The 21,076-nt window shown below is 54.3% G+C and overlaps 1 protein-coding gene across 2 annotated transcripts in view; it reads left to right on the forward strand.

The window, feature by feature from the left end:
* CLASRP (CLK4 associating serine/arginine rich protein) overlaps nucleotides 1–20,933 on the forward strand; it is a 33,139-nt gene extending 12,206 nt beyond the window's left edge. The window contains exons 3-21 of one of the 2 annotated variants that reach the window (XR_009181619.2): nucleotides 5,490–5,587; nucleotides 6,199–6,300; nucleotides 6,575–6,654; nucleotides 8,815–8,899; nucleotides 10,247–10,395; nucleotides 11,341–11,437; nucleotides 12,395–12,473; nucleotides 12,563–12,636; nucleotides 13,865–13,906; nucleotides 14,926–15,141; nucleotides 15,257–15,553; nucleotides 17,088–17,345; nucleotides 17,586–17,629; nucleotides 17,962–18,022; nucleotides 18,286–18,344; nucleotides 18,428–18,474; nucleotides 20,042–20,124; nucleotides 20,527–20,551; nucleotides 20,787–20,933. Coding sequence is in view for 1 of the 2 variants with exons in the window: in XM_058280411.1 (XP_058136394.1) it covers nucleotides 5,490–5,587; nucleotides 6,199–6,300; nucleotides 6,575–6,654; nucleotides 8,815–8,899; nucleotides 10,247–10,395; nucleotides 11,341–11,437; nucleotides 12,395–12,473; nucleotides 12,563–12,636; nucleotides 13,865–13,906; nucleotides 14,926–15,141; nucleotides 15,257–15,553; nucleotides 17,088–17,345; nucleotides 17,586–17,625; nucleotides 17,962–18,022; nucleotides 18,286–18,344; nucleotides 18,428–18,474; nucleotides 20,042–20,124; nucleotides 20,527–20,551; nucleotides 20,787–20,829 (1,935 nt within the window). In the remaining variant the exon portion in view is untranslated. The remainder of the gene's footprint in view (nucleotides 1–5,489; nucleotides 5,588–6,198; nucleotides 6,301–6,574; nucleotides 6,655–8,814; nucleotides 8,900–10,246; nucleotides 10,396–11,340; nucleotides 11,438–12,394; nucleotides 12,474–12,562; nucleotides 12,637–13,864; nucleotides 13,907–14,925; nucleotides 15,142–15,256; nucleotides 15,554–17,087; nucleotides 17,346–17,585; nucleotides 17,630–17,961; nucleotides 18,023–18,285; nucleotides 18,345–18,427; nucleotides 18,475–20,041; nucleotides 20,125–20,526; nucleotides 20,552–20,786) is intronic. The other variant, XM_058280411.1, reaches the window with a different exon arrangement.
* The last annotated feature ends 143 nt before the right edge of the window (nucleotides 20,934–21,076 follow it).

Genomic DNA, 21,076 nt, shown 5'->3' on the forward strand with positions numbered 1-21,076 from the left:
TTTTTTTTTTTTAAAGATTTATATATCTATTTATTTAATTTCCCCCCCTCCCCTGGTTGTCTGTTCTTGGTGTCCATTTGCTGCATCTTGTTTCTTTGTCCGCTTCTGTTGTCGTCAGCGGCACGGGAAGTGTGGGCGGCGCCATTCCTCGGCAGGCTGCTCCCTCCTTCGTGCTGGGCGGCTCTTCTTACGGGGCGCACTCCTTGCGCGTGGGGCTCCCCTATGCGGGGGACACTCCTGTGTGGCAGGGCACTCCTTGCGCGCATCAGCACTGCGCATGGGCCAGCTCCACACGGGTCAAGGAGGCCCGGGGTTTGAACCGCGGACCTCCCATGTGGTAGACGAACTCCCTAACCACTGGGCCAAGTCCGTTTTCCCCTAACTATTGTTAAGATATCAATTCTACCCAAAGCAATTTACAGAATCAGTGCAATCCCAATCAAAATTCCAACAGCCTTCTTTGTAGAAATGGAAAAGCCAAGCATCAAATTTATATGAAAGAGTAAAGGGCTCCAAATAGCCAAAACTGTCAAGGATGAAGTTGGAGGACTCCCACTTCTCGATTTTAAAACTTACTACAAAGCTACATTGGTCAAAGCAACATGGTACTGAAACAAGGACAGACTAAGAGAGTAATGGAATCTAAGTGAGAGTTTAGAAGTAGATAGGTCTTCTTTTAGCAATGTTTTGTAGTGTTCTGTGTGTAAGTCCTTTATATCCTTGGTTAAATTTTTTCCTAGATATTAGATTCTTTTAGTGACTACTGTAAATGGAATTTTTTTTTTTTTAAAGATTTATTTATTTATTTAATTTCCCCCCCCCTCCCCTGGTTGTCTGTTCTTGGTGTCTATTTGCTGCGTCTTGTTTCTTTGTCCGCTGACGACGCTTCTGTTGTCGTCAGCGGCACGGGAAGTGTGGGCGGCGCCATTCCTGGGCAGGCTGCACTTTCTTTTCATGCTGGGCGGCTCTCCTCACGGGCGCACTCCTTGCGCGTGGGGCTCCCCCACGTGGGGGACACCCTTTGCGTGGCACGGCACTCCTTGCGTGCATCAGCATTGCGCATGGCCAGCTCCACACGGGTCAAGGAGGCCCGGGGTTTGAACCGCGGACCTCCCATATGGTAGACGGACGCCCTAACCACTGGGCCAAAGTCCGTTTCCCTGTAAATGGAATTTTGTTCTTAATTTCCTTTTCAGATTGTTCCTTACTAGTTAGTGTATAGGAACAATACTGATTTTTGCATGTTGATCTCATGCCTGCAATGTTGCTGAATTCATTTATTAGCTCTAGTAGCATTGCTGTAGATTTTTCAAGTTTTTCTATATGTAGGGGTCATTTTTGCAGCTAGGGAAAGTTTTTTATTCCTTTCCAATTTGGATGCCTTTTATTTTTTATTTTATTTTATTTTTTGCCTAATTGCTCTGACTAGAACTTCAGTACATTGTTGAATAACAGTCATGATGACAGTGAGCATCCTTGTCTTGTTTCCATTCTTAGAAGGGAAAGTTTTCAGTCTTTTGCCATTGAATATGATGTTAGCTATGGTTTTTCAAATATGCTCTTTATCATGTTGGGGAAGTTTCCTTTTATTTCTAATTTTCTAAGTGTTTTAAGACAGAGTGCTAGATTTTGTCATATTTCTTTTTTGCGTCAGTTGAGATGATCATGTGTTTTTTCCTCCTTTCTTCTGTTTATGTGGTGGTATATTGTGTTAAAGTATTTTAACCATCCTTGTAAGCTGGAATAAGTTGTGTTGGATTTAGTTTTGTTGAGGATTTCATGTCTATTCATTAGGGATATGGCCTGTAATTTTTTTTTCTTATGGTATCATTATCTGATTTTGGTATTAAGGTGATGCTGGCCCTATAGAGTGAGTTGGGAATGTTCCCTCCTCTTCAGTTTTTTTTAAGAGTTTGAGCAGTATTGATGTTAATTTTTCTTGAAATATTTGGGAAAATTCACCAGTGACTCCATCTGGTCTTGGGCTTTTTTTTTTTTTAACCAATTTTATTGATACATATTAATAAAGCATTCAATTCATCCAAAGTGTACAATCAGTGGTATTTGGTATAATCATGTAGTTGTGTGTTTAACAGTTCAATCATTATTAGAGTATTTTCATTATTTCTATAGTAATAATAAATAGAAAACAAAGAAGAAAATTCCTTACCTCTCAATCTCTGTTTCCCTTGTTATATACATAGTTGCTATTTCTAGCTATTCTTGCAAATTTGTTTACTAAACAGTATATTCATATACCATATGATCTATCCAAAGTGTATAATCAGTGGCTTTTAGTAATCACAGTATTGTACATTGATCATCTCAGAAATTTTAGAACCATTTCATTACTCCATAAAGAAAGACTCCACACAACTTATCCTTCCTTCCTTGTAGGAGGTTTTTGACGAGTGTTTCAGTTTCCTTACTTGTTATTGGTCTGTTGAGATCTGTTTCTTCTAGAATCAGTGTAGGTAGTTTGTGTGCTTCTAGGAATTTGTCTGTTTTATCTGTGTTATCTAATTTGTTGGCATACAGTTGTTCATAGTGTCCTCTTGTAATCCTTTTTTTTTAACATATATTTTATTTATTTAGCCCTCTTCCCCTCCCCCCCCCTACTATTTTTGCTGTCTGTGTCCATTTGCTGTGTGATCTTCTGTATCTATTTCTCTTTTTGTCTTGTCTTCTCATATTTTCTTCTCTAGGATTCACTGGGATTTGATCCTGGGGACCTCTGATGTTAGAGAGAGGTTCCCTGTTAATTGTGCCACTTCAGTTCCTGGTCTCTGCTGTGCTTGCTTCACCTTGACTCTACCCTTTATCTCTCTTTTGTTGCGTCATCATCTTGCTGTGTGACTCACTTGAGTGGGCACGCATGGGCACTGGCTCACCATGCAGGCACTGGCCCACTACGCGGGCACACTTCCTCTTATTTTTTTTCACCAGAAGGCCCCAGGGATCGAACCTGAGTCTTCCTGTATGGTAGCTGGAAGCCCTATCACTTGAGCACTCAACTTCGCTTCTAATACTTTTTATTTTTTGTGGGATCAGTAGTAATGTCTCTCTTCATTTCTGGTTTTAGTTATTTGTGTCCCTTCTCCTTTGTTCTTTTTCTGTTTACCTAAGAGTTTGTCTATTTTATTGATCTTTCCAAAGAACCAAATTTTGGTTTTGTCGATTCTATTGGTTATTTTTGTTCTCCATCTTATTTATCTCTAAGCTTTTTTTTTTTTTTTTCCTTTTTTGCTTTGGGTTTAGTTTGCTCTTTTTCTGGATCCTCCAGTTGTGAGGTTAAGTCTCTGATTCAAGTTCTTTCTTCTTTGTTAATGTTTGCATATAGAGCTATAAATTTCCCTTTCAGCTCTGTCTTTGCTGCATCCCATAAATTCTGATATGCTCTATTTTCGTTTTCATTTGCCTCGAGATATTTCCTAATTTCCCATATGATTTCTTCTTTGACCCATTTGTTGTTTGAGTGTGCTGTTGAATTTACATGTATTTGTGAATTTTCCATTTTCATTTCTCCCTCTGTTATTTATTTATTTATTTTTTAAAGATTTAGATTTATTTATTTAATTAAACCCCCCCCCCCCCGTTGTCTGTTCTCTGTGTCTATTTGCTGCGTCTTGTTTCTTTGTCAACTTCTGTTGTCGGTCAGCGGCATGGGAAGTGTGGGCGGCGCCATTCCTGGGCAGGCTGCACTTTCTTTCGCGCTGGGCGGCTCTCCTTACGGGGCGCACTTCGTGCGCGTGGGGCTCCCCTACGCAGGGGACACCCCTGTGTGGCAGGGCACTCCTTGCGCGCATCAGCACTGCGCGTGGGCCAGCTCCACACAGGTCAAGGAGGCCCGGGGTTTGAACCGTGGACCTCCCATGTGGTAGACGGACGCCCTAACCACTGGGCCAAGTCCGTTTCCCTCCCTCTGTTATTGATTTCTAGCTTCATTCCGTTGTGGTTAGAGAAGATGCTTTGTGTAATTTCAATCTTATAAAGTTTATTGAGACTTGTTGTGACCCAACATATGGTCTATCCTGGAGAATGGCCCATGTGTACTTGAGAAGACTGTGTATTCTACTGTTTTGGGATGCAGTGTTCTATATGTGTCTGTGGGTTTAGTAATTGTTATAATAGTGTCAGATTCTCCATCTCCTTACCGATCTTCTGTATAGATGTTCTAACCATTGATGAAAATAGTGTATTGAAGTCTCTAACTATTATAATAGAGGAGTCTCTTTCTCCCTTCAGTTTTGTTAATGTTGCCTCATGTATTTTAGGGCACTGTGGTTAGGTGCTTAACTACTTATCATTGTTATTTCTTCTTTGTGGATTGATTTTATATATATATAGTGTCCTTTGTCTCCTGTAACAGGTTTTTTTTTTAGTGGTACCAGGGCGGCTGGGGATTGAACTTGGGACCTCATATGTGGGAAGCCAGTGCTCAACCACTGAGCTACACCAGTAGTCCCTTAGTTTTTGCTTAAAGTTTATTTTGTCTGATATTAGTATAACTACTTTAGCTCTCTTTTTTTTTTTTTAATTTCTCTCCCCTGCTCCCATGGTTTGCACCCTGTGTCCATTCGCTGTGTGTCCTGTGTATGCTTGCATTCTCGGCAGCACGGGGAATGTGTTTCTTTTTGTTGCGTCATCTTGCTGTGTCAGCTCTCCGTGTGTGTGGCGCCATTCCTGGGCAGGCTGCACTTTCTTTTGTGCTGGGCGGCTCTCCTTACGGGGCGCACTCCTTGCACGTGGGGCCCTCCTATGCGGGGGACACCCCTGTGTGGCATGGCACTCCTTGCGCGCATCAGCACTGCGCATGGGCCAGCTCCACACGGGTCAAGGAGGCTGGGGGTTTGAACCGCGGACCTCCCGTGTGGCAGGCGGAAGCCCTATCCTTTGGGTCAAGTCCGCTTCCCTCTAATGTATTTTTAATCTCTATTATTGTAACTTTCATCCCCATAAGTTCTATAAGGTTCCTTTTTAAACTTTCTAATTCTTTTTTTTTGTTCACATATTGTCTTCTTTAAATATCCTTTAGCTCTACGTCCATATTTAGTTTATTTCTATCTATATTTTCCTTAAGCTCCTTGAATTCGTTTAGAAGATTTGATTGTACATCTTCGATTAGTTGTTTCCTCTGAAGTTTTAGTTTGTTCCCTTGAATGATCCATTTCTTCCTGTTTCTTTTGTATGGCTTATGCTCTTGCTGATTAGGAGTGATGTCATGGGGGTACCGTTATAGGGAGGTCTCTGTACTGCTAGTACAGAATATGGGGTCCAAATTCAGAGCCTTCGGCTACTGTCTTGAGGAAATGATTCCCTTGTCCTCAGATGTTAGGCAGCCCCAGTTCTGCCACCCCTGATGTATGTGCAGGTTAACTCTGAGGCGTGGCCCTCCATGTCAGAGGTGAGCTTGCTGCTAAGCTTGGCTGTGTGGGTTGGTAGGTTGGAGCTCTGTCGAGGGGTGACCTCCATTCTGTGTGTCCCTGCAGAAAAAGGACCCGGCCCAGTTCCTGCAGGTACATGGCAGAGCTTGCAAGGTGCACCTGGATTCTGCAGTCGCCCTGGCCGCCGAGAGCCCTGTTAACATGTAAGCCTACATTTGGGAGGTGGAGGGGCAGAGTAGTGGCTGTGGTTGAAGGGTGGAGCTCAGGGAGGGCCAGGGCGTGTGCAGATTTAGAGCAGAAATCCTGGGGGTATGGGTAGACCTTCAGGGACTTGCATGTGAAGGAGACTATCCCAGAGGCTGAGGAGAGCAGCCAGGGTTGGGATGGAGACCCAGGGGTAGCAGTGGAAGACTTAGAGGGCAGTGGGTGGTGGGACCAGGACTACTAGCCCGGAGAAAGCAAGGAGTAGCATCCCAAGGGGGATGCTTCAGGGTGGCCAGGGACTCAGCCAGTGGCCCCTAGGACTTGGTCTTAGTTCCTCACAGCTAGTACCTCTGAGAAATGGGGCCCCAGCTTCTTCAGGGCCAGCCTGATGGCCGGTCTGTTCTAGGTCTCAGGAGCCTGAATGTGAATTCGGGGGTTTGAGGCACAAAGGACTGAGAGCTGGGGTGGGGTGAGGGTCGGGGTCAAGGCATGGGGATTGCAGGGGCTGAGTGTCAGGCTCCCTGCCCTGTGGTGGCAGGAAACGGGCTTGTCCTGGGAAATGAGGACCCTAAGCTCCTTGCTTCCTGGCCCTCCTCCTGCCCTCCTTCAGGATGCCCTGGCAGGGGGACACCAACAACATGATTGACCGCTTCGACGTCCGTGCCCACCTGGACCACATCCCTGATTACACGCCCCCACTGCTCACCACCATGTAAGCTTTCTTCTCCAAAGGAGCTGCCAGGCAGCCTGTCTGACCCAGCAATGCCTTTTCTGTCCCAAGCCCCTACCTGCGTGTCACCTTCCTGGGAAGAAGATGTGACAGAGGGGAGGAGTCCACTCCTTTGGGAAGCCGAGGCTCAAAGAGTCATTCCACCCTCCCTGGGGGGGACCTGAGTCAGGCCCCTTGTTCCTCCTCCTGCTGGCTTGGGGTGGGGTCTCCCCCTTCTCTCTGGTCTCAAGATCTTGACAACTCCCCCTTCCCAAAGCTCCCCAGAACAGGAGTCGGACGAGCGGAAATGTAACTATGAACGCTACCGAGGCCTGGTGCAGAACGACTTTGCCGGCAGTGAGTGTGATCTGGGGGCAGCAAGGGGCAGTGGGGCTTGGGGATCCCTGCAGTCTAGAAGGACTAATTTGGGAAGAAGATTTTTATCCAAGTGCTTCCCACTCAAGGGCTTTGTGTTCTGCTCCCCGCCGTCATGGATTTGTTCTGTCACAGTCTTTTCCCTTTTGGCACCTCATTTCTACGTCAGTACAGGAACTGTCCTGCCAAGATCCTTTCCACCTTCTGTGCCCTCTGGCTCTGTGGTCTTTTTTCCTTAAAAACTGGGAGATGAGCAGGAACTCATTATCTTTCCCTCTGTGCTTTTCTCCCCACCTGCTAGAATGTCAGCTCTGAAGAGGATTTTTTTTTATGTTTTAAACTAATATTTAGACAGTGTTTTTCGTTTTGCCAGTATTTTTCACCAAGCCCAGTTTTATCATCATTGCCGTTTCGTAATTGAGAAAATGGAGGCTCAGAGAGATTTCTTCCATCTCCAGGCTTGCTCAGGGAGGTTTGGGCTCTGGCTGGCCTGGGCTCCTTTGTCTTCATTACCTCCCTACATCTCTGCAACAAGCCAGCGAGGAGGGATGATGCTCCGTGTTACAGCCGGGCAGGTCAAGGCTCAGAAGTCATGGGGAACCCAACCCCCTTGCCCAAGGAGCTGGGATTCTCACCCACTTCTGAGCCCCGACCATGTCTTTAACCACCAGCACCCCCTGACGGAAAGCTCCTAACTAACCTGCTGAGAAGGGCTGGAGACTCCCCTTCCCGGGGTTTCTCTGTGGAGTTAAGGGAAGGAGGGGATTCTCTGCTGTGCTTACACATGAGTCTCAGCCTGGTGGACTCGGCATTCCTCTCGGAGAAGGTGGCTTATAATGGTTTCTGCTCTACGGGTGGTTAGGAGGGTTTGGTGAGGTCAGAGTTGTGTAAAGGCCCAGCACCGAGCCTGACATACAGCCAGCCCTTCCCACTTACCTGGTTTCTTAAATACACACTTTTGTGTCTCTGAAATCAGAGATCGCCCAAATGTCTGGCAGTCCTTTAGCTCTTTGAATCAGGAAAGTTTATCCATCATTGATCCTGTTGATTTCGCCATTGCCTAAGGCCACACAGATCCTTAGAAATGGAGCCAGGGTTTCCTGTAGTTCTATCTGACTCGACATTCATTCCTTTCCACAATTACTGAGCACCTTTGGTATGTCATGGAGCTGTTCTGGGATCAGGGGTCTTGTAGGGGAGAGGGCAGCAGCTCCATAATCAAGTAAATAGGTGGTAATTACAAGATGGCATTATCACAGGGAGTGGGCTGTTCTTGAGAAAAATAGGACAGAGGTGCTTGGCTGAGACTGCGCTTGGAGAAGGGTGAAGAAGAGCTCCCTGGGTAAGGCGAGAGTGAGGGGCAGATTCCAGGCAGAGAGAACAGCTGAGGCCTGTGTGGGGAGGAGCTGCCTCCCTGGCAGAGCAGGGAGAAGGCCTGTGTGGCTGCAGCAGGCAGAGCTCGGGTGAGACAGGGCCGGTGTGGCCAGCTCCTGGGCTTTGTGGACCCCAGGGCGGGATTGGGACGCCCCCTCGGGCTTGCCCAGCCCATCCACTCACCTCACAGAGGGCAAAGCTGGGGCCCGCAGTGGGTCAGGCTGGCCTGGTGGCTTGCTGTAGGGGAGATCACAAAAGGCTCCTCTGCATTGCTGATTTCCCTGAGAGGGCTGTTGTGGGTGGAGGAGGTCCCAGAGTGCCCCAAACCATGTGTCATTTAAACTGAACCACAGTGCAGCACACAGCAGAGTGGCCGGTGGGCAGGTTTGTTGTACGAAGGCCCCAGCCAGAGACCTTCATAACCATGGAGAGAGTGGCAGTGCCCAGGTACTGAGCTTGTGCTCTGCCAGGCCTTGTACTGCAACAGCAGCCCCATTTCACAGAAAAGGAAACCGAGGCACAGAGAGGTTATATCACTTGTTCATGGTCACAAAGTGAGTAAGCAGCCAGGACTGTACTGCAGTTGTCTGGCTCCTTACTGGGCGCGGGTTGTGCTTATCTGGAAATTGGCAATCCTTTCCCAGCTGCCCTTGGGTTATATCCACTCTCTTACCTCCCACTGCATTCTTGTGTTTCCCCCACCCCCTGGATTCCCTATTCCCCCTGTTCCCAGCTCACTCTGACCTGCTGCCTCTTGCCTTGCTGCAGTCTCAGAGGAGCAGTGCCTGTACCAGATCTACATTGACGAGTTGTATGGAGGCCTTCAGAGACCCAGTGAGGATGAGAAGAAGAAGTGAGTCGGGGTCTGCGGTGTGATGGGCCTGGGGAGGCAGGGCTGTGGGCCCCACCAGGGCACGGTCTCACCCGTCCTGTCCACCATTGTCTCCCCAGAGTCGAGGACATGGTGGGTCCACGGTAGGTGCTCAATTTAGAATGTTTAGAGGAGGAAGCAGCGACTAGAGGGCAAGGGTTGGCTGGAGGTTGTGCGATGTTACAGTTTTCAGCTTGTGGGGTGCTGGGACATGCAGTTGCAAGAGCAGGCCCTGTGGTGCGGCATCGGGATTGAATCCTGACGGTGAGGCCTGGGGGAGGACTTCCCTCTCTGAGCCTTGGTGTCCCCCTCTGTAAAATGGGCCCAGCAAGGGTCTCCACTGCCCGGAGTCTTGAGCACTGTGAGAGACTGAGCTTGTAAAGCTCTTGTCCTGGTGCCTGGTGTGTCGTGAGCGTGCAGTCAGCAGTAGTGCCTGTCACTATGGAGAGGGCCTTCGAGGCCTGTCCCTTGAGGCATTACTGGAGGCCCACGGGGCCTTACCCTGGAGCAGCTTCCAGGGCAGGGACATCCCCAACCTGCCATCAGCAAGGGCAGCCCCTCTGCTGTACCCCAGGCTGGCTGTGCCTCTCTCTCCTCTGCCAGGCCTCGCCTGCCCTCTTCCAGGGAAGCCATTTCAGTGGCCCTGACTTGGCGCCTGGGTGCCTTCCTCAGGGACTCCCCAAGGCCGCAGTGGCTTCCTCCTTGATGACTGTAAGCCCATGCTTTTATCTCCTTCTGAAGATTTTTCACATGACTTGATGGAGCTTCTTGAAGGTGCTGGTCCTTGTCCATGACCCCAGTTTCCAGGATGAGGCCTGGCCCTGGGGAGACCTCAAGGAATGTTGACTGAATTGATTCAGCAGCTGACTTTCCCTGGGCCCCTCCTGTGTTCTGAGCAAAGCTGGGGCACCTTGTTGCCCAGGCGGGCCCTGGGCCCTACCCTCCCAGACTTCCTAGTCCAGCGGGGGAGACAGCTGGTCCCCAGAGTCATGACCTTGAGTGGGCGGGGCTGGGGGAGCTCAGGGATGTGCTTGACCTGGACTGAGGTGTCAAAAAGGACTTCCTGGGGGAGGAGCTGGCACGGTGGAAGTGGGACTACTCCGGACAGACGCAGATGGGAGGGTGTGCTGGGCCCAGAGGCAAGAAGGCCTGTGCTTCCCTGGCAGCCGGGAGGCAAGGGGCTGGATGGAGCTCAGCACACGGGGCCTGGGAAGGAGGGGCAGCGAGTCCCCAGGGTGAGTGCTGGGCCTGCGTCCTGTCCACGGCCTTCTCCGCTGGCACTGCCCTGGCTGACAGACCCCTTTCCCCCCCCCCCCCCCCCGGTCCCAGGCTGGCAGAGAAGAAGGCTTCCATTGGCTACACCTATGAGGACAGCACAGTGGCCGAGGTGGAGAAGGTGGCAGAGAAGCCAGAGGAGGAGGAGTCACCAGCAGAGGAGGAGAGCAACTCGGACGAAGATGAGGTCATCCCCGACATCGGTGGGGTCCCCTCTCTGCCCTCCCCACCCCCAGTCCCAGGGCATCGTTTCTGTGTCCCGTCCCTCCCCCTCTGTGGGGCGCGCCGTGACCCCGCGAGCCTGTCTCTCGTCCCCTGCTTCCAGGCGCACCAGCTTCCTGCCTCCCTCCCTCTTCACCCCTGCCCTCCCTTTTCCCTGCCTGGGTTTCTAGCCTCTGTCTTTTTCTCATTTTCAGGATGTGATTTTTGTGATATTTTCCCCACCAAGATTCTGGCCCTGTTTTCTTCTGCTTAGGTGGCCCTCCCTCTGTCTCTCCTGCTCTTCTCTCTCTTCTGGAAAGCAAACATCCGTCTACTTAGAGCCATCATCTAGTCCTTCCCCTCTGCCATTCACCCCTGCCTACACATTCACCGATTAGACTGTCCGTCTGTCTTTCCATCCCATCTCTCAGTGTGGCTCTCGCTCAGCCGCAAGTCTCCTTGCTCACGCTCTGCAGGGCTGTGCTTGTGTTTGTCCAGCCCTCCTTCCACTTAGGTACCCGCATCCGGCTCCTGGGCACAGTGCACTGCCCTGCCTCCTCCCTCCTGAATCTTCGGCTCCCTCCCCACCGCCCCCACCCCCTCCTCCCTCTCCACATCTGCACCTCACCTTCCCACAGTTCATTGGTTCCCTCGCTCTGCCACTTGCTCACCCCTGACTGTCCCCTCAGTGTCCTCTGCCCCCCCTTCCCCCCTACCCCCGGTCCACCAGCCATTGTGCTTTCTCTCCTCTGGGCCAAGCCCTGTGCCGGCCTGGGGACACCAAGGTGAGCCAGACCTGATGTAGTGCCTCCCTGAAGATGCCTCCAGCTGGGGATCCGCCTGCCCCCTCTTGAGCCCCGCCTTCACCCCACCTTCTGGGGCTCTGCCCCCTCTCCCCTGACCTTGCACCTGGGCTTTGGCCCCTGACGGCCTTTTTCTTGGTGCAGACGTGGAGGTGGACGTGGATGAATTGAACCAAGAGCAGGTGGCAGATCTCAACAAACAGGCAACTACCTATGGCATGGCTGACGGCGACTTTGTCAGGTAAGAGCCTCCCCACAGACACCCCTTTTCACCCTGTGCTCCATCCCTGCTGCTGGTTCGCGTTGCTCCTAACAGCCACCCTGGTCCTGGGCTGTCAGGTGGCTGGTCCTGCACCAAAGACCTCACATGCAGGCTTGAACCCAGGGTGTGGGCACCTGTGGCCACATTTCACCTGTGCAGGAACCTGTGGCCCCATCTCACCTGTGCAGAAACCAAGGCTGCACCCAAAATTACTCAACCTGCTCAACTCAGCGTGACGGCCCAAGGCTTCCAGTTCCTGGGCCTGGTGGACAGTGACCTCTAGGGGAGGCTTTGTTCACTCCATCCCTCACTCAGCCACTGCTATGCAAGCCGGCCCAGCGCCACCCGGTGCTGAGCTGTTTACTCACAGGCTCCCAGGGAAGGAAGGGGTGCGGCTAACCCCAGTCAGAGCACGGCACCCCTCTCCTGAGAACCTCCCACAGCTCCCAGCATGCTCAGGAACCTGTGTCCCCCCCAAGGTGCACAGGCTCTGTCCTCCCTGTCTGACCCTGCCCCCTTGCTGCCCGCCCTGACCAGCCCAGGGCCTCCTCGCTCCTCAGGTGCCTGCTGTTCTCTGCCTGCTTGCTCTGTTGCCTCCACTGCCTCCTCAGGTGCCCCTTTATCTTTGTGGCTTCCTCACTCACCCTGTTTGAAACTGCAGCCTCTGTCTGTTTCTAGCACATCTGCCCTCCCTCCATGCCTTGTTTTTCTCATTCATGGTATCACCATCTAACATACTAGGCATTTTTTTTGGCTTTGTTTATTGTCTCCTCCTAGCATATAATAAGCCCATGAGGGCAAGTTTTTTTTTTCTCGCAATGCTGAATCCCAGCACAGAGTAGGTGCTTAATAAGGTGGGGGATCCCCTTACCTCCTTTGATGACTCTGCCTTTCCCCGATGAACCCTCCTCCACCGTGACCTTCATCCCTCCCCAGAATGCTCCGGAAAGATAAGGAGGAGGCAGAAGCCATCAAACATGCCAAGGCCCTTGAGGAGGAGAAGGCCATGTACTCGGTGAGGCGGGGCCATGGTCTCAGGGGGTGGTGGCAGGGGTGCGCCTCGGAGAGCACAGCCGTCAACAGCCTGGCACTCCTCATCCCCAGGGCCGTCGCTCCCGGCGCCAGCGGAGGGAGTTCCGGGAGAAGCGGCTGAGGGGCCGCAAGATCAGCCCGCCCAGGTAGGGCTTCTCCCATGCACCCCCACGCTGCTAGCGGGCTCTGAGGTTTCCAAAGAGGCTGGGGGGTGGGGGCAGGGCCTTGGGGCTGGTCAGACTCCTTAGAGGCCTCCTGGTGAGACAGTGGTTGGCGCAAGGGAAGTTTGAGGGAGGAGTGGCTTTCTGGAGCATGTGGACACCCTTCCTTGTGAGCCACTGCCCTCACCCTACCAAGTGTGGGGCCCTTCCTGTGCTCCTCCTGGATCCAGTGGGGAGGCTGGGTGGGCTGTGGCCAGGGAGGAGTCGAGGGGCCTGGGCCTGGCCCAGGACTCTGACCCGGATCTTCAGCTCCGCTGTTTCCTTCTTTCAGAGTTTGGGCAAGTGACTCGCCCTCTCTGAAATCAGTGTCTGCCTTGGGGAAATGGGGCACCATCACCTGCCAGAAGTGGGTTTCCTGGCCCCCTAGGAGGGCACTGGGCCAGTCCCCACCTCGAGGTCTTGGAGCAGGTTTGGTTGAGGTCTTGGAGCAGGTTTGGTTGAGGCAGTGTGGCCTGAGGGGAGAGCCCAGCCTGGCCGGGAGGCCTCAGGGCAAACCCCTTTTTGCCTCATCCATTCTGTTGAAGGAGAGTAGAAGAGTAAGGGCCTGCTGATGTGGCGTGGGTGCAGGATCTGGAGAACGTTCGGTGAAGGGCATCACTCTTCTCACTGATGCACAGGCACACGGGGACGCAGTGTGGGAGGCACAGGCCCTGGGACTGGGCTGCCTGGTCTCCTTTGTTTATGAGCTCTGGGACCCTGGGCTTGATGTCTTTGGGCCTCAGTTTCCTCAGCTGTGATGTGCAGATACTCCTGGCTCCCACATCAGAGAGTTGTTGTGAAGAGTCATTGAGTTAGTAAATTCAGCACTCAGCACCTGGCACGATGTTATCTGTTTCAGTTTTCTCCTCATCCTCATTGTCTGCAATAAGCCAGTACCGTTATGCTTCAAGGGTCAGGCGGGCAGGCCGAACCGAGGCTGTGGCAGAAGTCCTTGCTGCTGTGTGTCAGGGTGGGCCTGGGCCATTGTTTATGGAATGGGGCTAAGATTTGGGCTTTGGGCAGATCTTAAGCAGGGTCAGCCAAGGAGTTGAGGCAGGCGCCACCGCTGTGCCTGGTGCCAAGCCTTGGAGCCCCAGGCTGGAGCCTGGACCCAGTTCCATGTCTGCCCAGACTCCAAGTCCCACTTGTCTCCACCCTGTTCTTCTCTCCATAGCTATGCCCGCCGAGACAGCCCCACCTACGACCCCTATAAGCGGTGAGTCCCTGGAGCCCAGGGCGAGGTGGGCGGGAGGCGCCTGCTCGGTCGCTTTGAGATGTTACGCTGGGTGGTGTGCTGTTCCGGCTGTCTCAGCACTTGGTGTTAGCTCTGGGCCTGGATCATTTCTCTGGTTTATCAGCTTGTTGCCTATTTTCAGAATTCTGTTTCTTTTTTTCAAATTTGAATGTCCTTTTGCTGATTTTAAATGTAATAGTCTTATGGTAAACATGGTCAGACATGGCAGAAATAAGAAATCCCTCATGATCTCGACTCCCAGAGATAACCAGGTGGAAACAGCAGACCCAGAGTGGTCCACCTCCCTGCCCCACATCGTGTTTCCTGGGTGCTGGCGTGGGCGGATGGGCAGGGCTGCTCACTGATGGTGCCCAGACCTCTGTCTGACCCCAGTCTGAACTCTGGGATCGCAGGAGGGGGCCTGGGCCTCTGAACCCCAATTCCCTCTTCAGAGTGGAGGTGCAGATGGTGCTTGCCCCAAGGGGCTGTTCTGAGCTTAGGCGAGATAAAGTCTTTAGAAGTTTGGGTAAAATGTTTGGCACAGACGAGTGCTCAGCGCATGGGAGCTGCTAGTATAGCAAATGATTTTCTTTTGCAAAAATGGGATTTTACCCCATTCAGTAACTAATTTGCTTTTGATCCCAGTTGATGCAGTGAGGAAAGCCTTCCATGTTAAATCTGTAGATTTGTTCATCTCATTTTTTATTTGTAATACAGATTTGTTGAACTCTTAACTCACATATATCATTCCTCATCCATTTTTAATAGCCACGTAAAACCCATACAGTATTCTGTCATTTCTTTTCCTGCGTATTTTGTGAAGGCGCCATCGTCCTGAGTCAGATCCTCGTGTCTGGGCGGGTCTCTCGCCCTCCAGGTCTTGCTGTTCCCCCCTGCTGCTCTGGCTGCACTGTTCCCACGGGTGTTGCTCTGCCGTGTGCTTGGTGGTCTGGGACCAGATAGGGGGTCGGGGATTGACCTGCCTCCTCCCCGCTCTGCAGGTCGCCCTCAGAAACCAGTTCCGAGTCCCGTTCCCGTTCCCGCTCCCCGACCCCTGGCCGTGAGGAGAAGATCACATTCATTACCAGCTTTGGGGGCAGCGATGAGGAGGCAGCTGCAGCGGCAGCGGCAGCAGCCGCATCAGGGGCCGCCACAGGGAAGCCCCCCGCACCTCCCCAGGCTGGCGGCCCCGCACCGGGACGTAATACCGGCGCCCGGTCGGTAACGCTCACGCTGCCCGCCCTACGCCCCGGCCACCGCGGGGGGGACACGGGGCAGTGGGGGGCTACGGCCCAGGCCCGTGCTGACCGGCCCCCTGTGCCCCGCCTGCAGCCGCCGCTCCTCCTCCTCCTCTTCCTCCTCCTCCTCTGCCTCGAGGACCTCCAGCTCCCGCTCCAGCTCCCGCTCCCGCTCCAGCTCCCGCTCCCGCCGTGGCGGGGGCTACTACCGTTCTGGCCGCCACGCACGTTCCCGCTCTCGGTCCTGGTCCCGCTCCCGCTCCCGTTCCCGTCGCTACTCACGGTCTCGCAGCCGCGGCCGGCGCCACTCGGGTGGGGGCTCCCGTGACGGACACCGCTACTCCCGCTCTCCGGCCCGGCGCGGTGGCTACGGGCCCCGGCGCAGAAGCAGGTGCGTGCGGGTGGGGTGGGCTGGTCTCAGGGGGGGTCACACTGAAGGAGGAGATGGGGCCACCATGCACAAAGAACACCCAGTCTGAGGGAAGGGGTGGGCACTGCCCTTTCTCCAGAAGCTTCTGGTCTGAGGGGAGGGGTTCCCATCCACCCAGGGAGCCTGCCAGTGGGGGACTGGGGAGTTGGGAGGGGAGCTGGGCATCCCTTCTTTTGGGGCTTGTGCTCTGATGGGGTGGCTCGGGCTCTGCGGTCAGGGTGTTCTGTAGATGCCGGACGGGCCCACACCTTTGGAGCTGGTGGACGCGGTGGGAGGTGCTGTGAACATGCATGAGGGGTGGGAAAGCAGGAGCAAAGCCAAGGGCACTCTTTGTTGGGGAGGCGAGCACTGCCAACCCGGAGGAAAGAGCGTCCTTGGGGGCTGGACTGCCCCCTTCCCATGGCCTTGCATGGTGGGCTGGGGTTGGAGCCGGGTGGGTGGATGAGAGCCCAGACAGTGGAGCAGACTGCCTGGGCTTAGGCTCTGGCTTTGCTGGTGAGCTCCAAATGCCCGGTGCCTCCACATGTGAAGTGGAGATGACCCGGTACCTGCCATAGAGCTGTGAGGGCGCAGCGGGCGGATCCTGCAAAGTCCTTGGTACAGGGCCCTGCACCTGTTCAGCACTGCTACTGGCATGACTGTCCGTGCTGCCAGGCTCGGGGCTCACACTGTTGGCAGCTGATGGTTCGGGTGGGTTCGGCAGAGGGGCCGGGTGGGCACTGGGCAACTGGGAACACACATCCCATCGTGGAGTCATTAGCTGCTCAGCAGCAGGCCCAGCGTTTCCCCGCCTTCCAGTTTCTTGAGAAGTTGAGAGCCTGGATTTTTAAAGGACAACTCTTGTTTTCTCAGTATTGACAGCAAACTTGAATTATATAAAAACCCAAGACAACCCAAACAGAATCAGTGCGTGGCCTGGGTTTAGCTTCTGGGTCACTCCCCTGTGGTCTGACCCAGGGTAACGACAGGAGAAAGCTGGGGGAGGGAGGTGGGGCCTCGTCCCATCTCGAATGCCAGTCTGTGAGTGAGCCTTGACGGAGAACCAGGCGTGATGTATAAAGGCGGGCACAGACCAGCCAGGTGCCACCTTCCCAGAGCTCATCTCCCAGAGCAGTCAGCAAGTGGGTGTCGGTTGAGGGAGGAGTGAAGCTGGGTTGGGGATGATGGACGGAATGAGGAGCTCTTTTCAGACGGGCCTTCTATGGACCCTCTTGCCCTGTCTGCCAGCTGCTGACACTGTGCTCCATGAGCCAGCCACGGCTTTTTCAGGGCTGTAGGAGAGGGTGGTCTTGGGTCAGCAGCCTGAGGGAGGTGAGGGGGCAAGCTCTGGGGATTCCTGAGGGAGAGCAGCAGGAGGGAGGTGGAGAGTCACACCTGGACTGCACAAGACCTTGCAGGCCATCAGGAAAACTGGCAGGTGGGGGCCAGGGGACAGGTACGCGTCAGGTCCCTGGAGCCTCATGGCCCTTCCCCTGCCCCCCTGCTGCACCCCCAGGAGTCGCTCGCGCTCCGGGGACCGGTATAGGCGGGGCGGCCGGGGCCTCCGGCACCACAGTAGTAGCCGCAGCCGCAGCAGCTGGTCCCTCAGCCCGTCACGCAGTCGCAGCCTGACTCGGAGCCACAGCCGGAGTCACAGCCACAGCCGGAGCCATAGCTGCAGCCGCAGCCATAGCCAGAGTCACTCGCCATCGCCCCCAAGGGAGAAGCTGACCAGGCCGGCGGCATCCCCTGCTGTGGGCGAGAAGCTGAAAAAGTGAGCAGGGAGGGCAGGTCTCTGGAGGAGGGTTGTCAGCCTCAGGGGGGCCCTGTGGCCCCAGATGACTTGGTAAATCTGCCACATATTTTTTTTGAGGGGACATGGTCCTAACCCTGGGGCTCTGAGGGGCCATGGCCTTATATATCTGGTCTGGGGGCAATGCCGAGGTGTGGGGTTGGAGGTGGCAGCTACCCTTTCCTTCCCTCAACCATGTCCTCTCCCCCTCTCCCCACGCAGGACTGAACCTGCTGCTGGTAAAGAGACAGGAGCTGCCAAAGTCAGTAAGAATTTGGAACTCGCCCGTCTAACTCCCGCCAGCAGCAGTGCCCGAGAGCTGGGCCCGGTGGGCCTGCAGGGCGGCCCGGGTGGGCCGGGAGAGCTAGCCCCAGGGGTTAAGTGGGGCTGGGAGGGCTCTGCTCCCATGAGAACCCTGTCCCCTTTCCTCCTGCATACTGGGACGTCAACTGTCCTGAGTGTCCAGACTGTTGTGGCAGGGTCCACAACTGCCCCTCCTCCCCACGTTTCCCCCACAAGTCCTGAGCTCTTGGCTGAGGTGGGTGGTTGAAGCTCCAGAAACCCACCCTCTCTCCTGCCTCTTCTCCCCCTTCCCCAGCCCAAGCTGACGCCGCAGGAGAAGCTGAAGCTGAGGATGCAGAAGGCACTGAACAGGCAGTGTATGTCCCACCGTCTGTCCCTCTCGCTTTTCCCAGCTCCTCTTCCTCTGTCAGTGGGAGCAAGGAGCAGACCCAGCCTGGCCTTAGGGGCCCTGTCCTTTCATAGAGGATGCCAGCAGTAGGGGAGGAGTTGGTTTGCATCCACATCTGCTGCCCCCATGCCAAGGGCCTTGGCAGTCAGGTTGACCTGAGCTCAGCTGCTCTACCTGGGAAGCAGGCCTCTCAAAGGCACCCTCTCAGCCAGTGTCCCTTCTTCCCTCCAGTCAAGGCGGATAAGAAGGCAGCTCAGGAGAAGATGATCCAGCAGGAGCATGAGCGGCAGGTAAGGGTGGGTGTGAGGGGGTGGCAGTCAGGTGTGGGGGGGTGCTGGACCAGGCCACGTCCTCACAGCCATCTCTGCTACAGGAGCGGGAAGACGAGCTTCGTGCCATGGCCCGCAAGATCCGCATGAAGTAAGATAGTCCCCACCTCCTGTGTTATGGCCACCGCCTCTCCCTGCTCACCCTACCCAAGCCCTCACCTGGCCTTCAGGTTGTGCCTGGCCTCCTTTCTAGCCGCCTCCATCCCCAACCACCACCACCTCCCAGTTCCTTTAGCCTCCAGACTCACTCTGCCTTACGAGCTCTTCCCCAGAAACCTGCCTACCTCCCTCCCTCACTTTACTTGGGCGTGTCCTCCCTGGCTGTCCTGTTAGAGTAAAACCCCCAAACCCTCCATTCTCCAGCCCTGCTTTATTTTTCTTCATCGTGCTAATCTCCCCCTGATCATGTGTTTCCTGTTCGCTCACTTGCTGTTTGTGCCCTCACTAAAATGTCAGCATCTGGCTATTGCGTTCCTGCTGGGTCCACAGCACCTAGAACGCTTACTTAGTTGGCGCTAAGTTTGTGCTGAACGACTGGACTCAAGCCAGTCCTGGGGCAGGTTATGGGCCCATGCTGGGGAGGTGGGAGCTTTCTCCTTGCCCTTCTGCTTTCTCTTCATCTTGCCTCTGTCGCCTGCAGTGTAATGTGGTGGTCAGGGGTGCAGGGCCTAGAGGCAGACAGACTTGGGGTCCAGTCCCAACCCTGCCTCTGACTAGGTGGCCCTGGGTGGGTCCTCGCCCTCTGGGAGCCTCACTACTCTGTGAAGTGGGGATAGTTCTCAGTGTGACTTCAAGGGTAGCCTGGGGACGGGATCATGGGCAACACTGGAGGTTGTAGCGCTCAGTGTTGGCGAGGAGGCTACTTAAGAGAGTGTGGAGGCTTGGCTGTGCAGCTTGCTGGTCGCTTCTGGTTCCACGTCACAGTTGCTGCGAGTCCTTGGACAAACAACTTACCCTCTCCTTCCTCTGGAGGCCACTTGCATTGAGGCTTCATGGACTCCTGCTGTACAGCTCTCGGCCTGGCATATGGGAAGGCTTGATGCCTAGAAGCTGCCATTGTTACAAGTTGTCTTTGTCATTTTTGGTGTGCTCATTGCATGTCAGGCATCAGGAAACAGCATGTTTCCATCAGGATGTGGAGGAGCAGAGGGCCATGGGCCTGGTGGCATGGGCAGCCAGACCCAGCATCTTATCCTGGCTCTGCTGCCCTCTAGCTAGGGGACTTTGCTCTTGTTTGAGCCTCAGTTTACTCATCTACTAAATGGGGGTGGAAGAGCTTTCCTACTTCATAGGCTGGGAGGATTCAGCAAGATCAGGGCCTAGCACGGAAAAGGCCCCTCAATAATCGTAGCCACTGGGACAGCCACTGGGCCAATTCATCATTTAGCATGTGCTCCGGGACTGGACCCCGATCTGTGACAGTATGACAGAAGCTTTCCTCCCTCCCTGTTAAGTCTGCTCAGTGAAGCCCTCTGGGATTCAGGCCTGGTTTCTGCCAGGGGGTCCTTATTTCCAACAGGGAGGGGAGCATCACACTTCCGCCTGGACTGGCATGTACTGAGCAATAGCCCGGGCAGGCAGGACTATCCGCCTGGAGTTCAGGGTCCCTGGTGGACGCTCATCCTTCCTTGTGGGGGCCTCCCTTCTTCCCCCCGCAGGGAACGGGAACGCCGAGAGAAGGAGAGAGAAGAATGGGAACGGCAGTACAGCCGGCAGAGCCGCTCGCCCTCACCCCGTTACAGTGAGTGTCTCCACAGCCCCTCGGCCAGGAGAGCCTGGCTACTTCTGGGGCATTAAAAAAAGAAATGCCGAAACAGTGCCCAAAGACCGTGGGGTGTTTTTCCATTTTGGCCTTCCATAAAGACACATGCTTGTGCTGTGATCGCGTCAGTCACAAGGTAACTATGGCAACTCTACCACGTGCTCATCGCCAGCGTGGGCTGGGAGGGCCCAGCTTGCAGTTGCCTGTGCTCTCTTCCCTCCATCCTGTCAGTGGACTCTGGAAGCAGAGGCGTAGCCTTAATCAGAGAGAACGGCAGAAATCCAACCTCGAAGGGCCCACTCTGGGTCAGGGAAGAGCCCCTGGCCCCTGGCCCCTGCTGGGCACTTGTTTTGTCCTCACCTGCCCTCCTTTTCTTTCCAGGCCGAGAGTACAGCTCTTCCCGGAGGTAGGAGGCCCTCCCTTTCCTGGGAAACCAGGGTTGTCCTTTGGGGGGCGGCCCTAGCCCTGATTCCTCCAGATCCCCCCTGCATCCCTGCCCTTGGGAAGCATCCCCACCCTCCCACTGCAGCCAGATTCTGATGGCTGAAGCCCCAGTGGCACCCAAGCCTGTTGGGTGGGGGTGGGAGCAGAGCTCCCGGCTTCCTGACCCCCCTCATGGGCCCTTTTCCCTTGCTCTCCAGGCGCTCAAGGTCCCGCTCCCGAAGCCCCCATTACCGCCATTAGGCAGAAGAGGGGGCTGGGGGGTGCGGTGGGGGCGGGGGTCAAGCTGTGATGCTGCTGGTTTTCTCTCTGGTAAAATAAAGTCAAATGTTATTTAATTCCCTTCACCTGGCCTCCGTGTTGTCTGTGTGGCCAGTGCCGGGCTCAAGCCCTAGTGCCCCCAGCCAAGTGAGGTGAGCTGGGCAGGGTATGTCAAGGGCATGGGGCAGGTTCCCAGGCTGCCATCCCAAGGGAACTAGATGTCTGGGCG

The sequence above is a fragment of the Dasypus novemcinctus genome, chromosome 18 (assembly GCF_030445035.2).
Source record: "Dasypus novemcinctus isolate mDasNov1 chromosome 18, mDasNov1.1.hap2, whole genome shotgun sequence".
Lineage (NCBI taxonomy): Eukaryota > Metazoa > Chordata > Mammalia > Cingulata > Dasypodidae > Dasypus > Dasypus novemcinctus.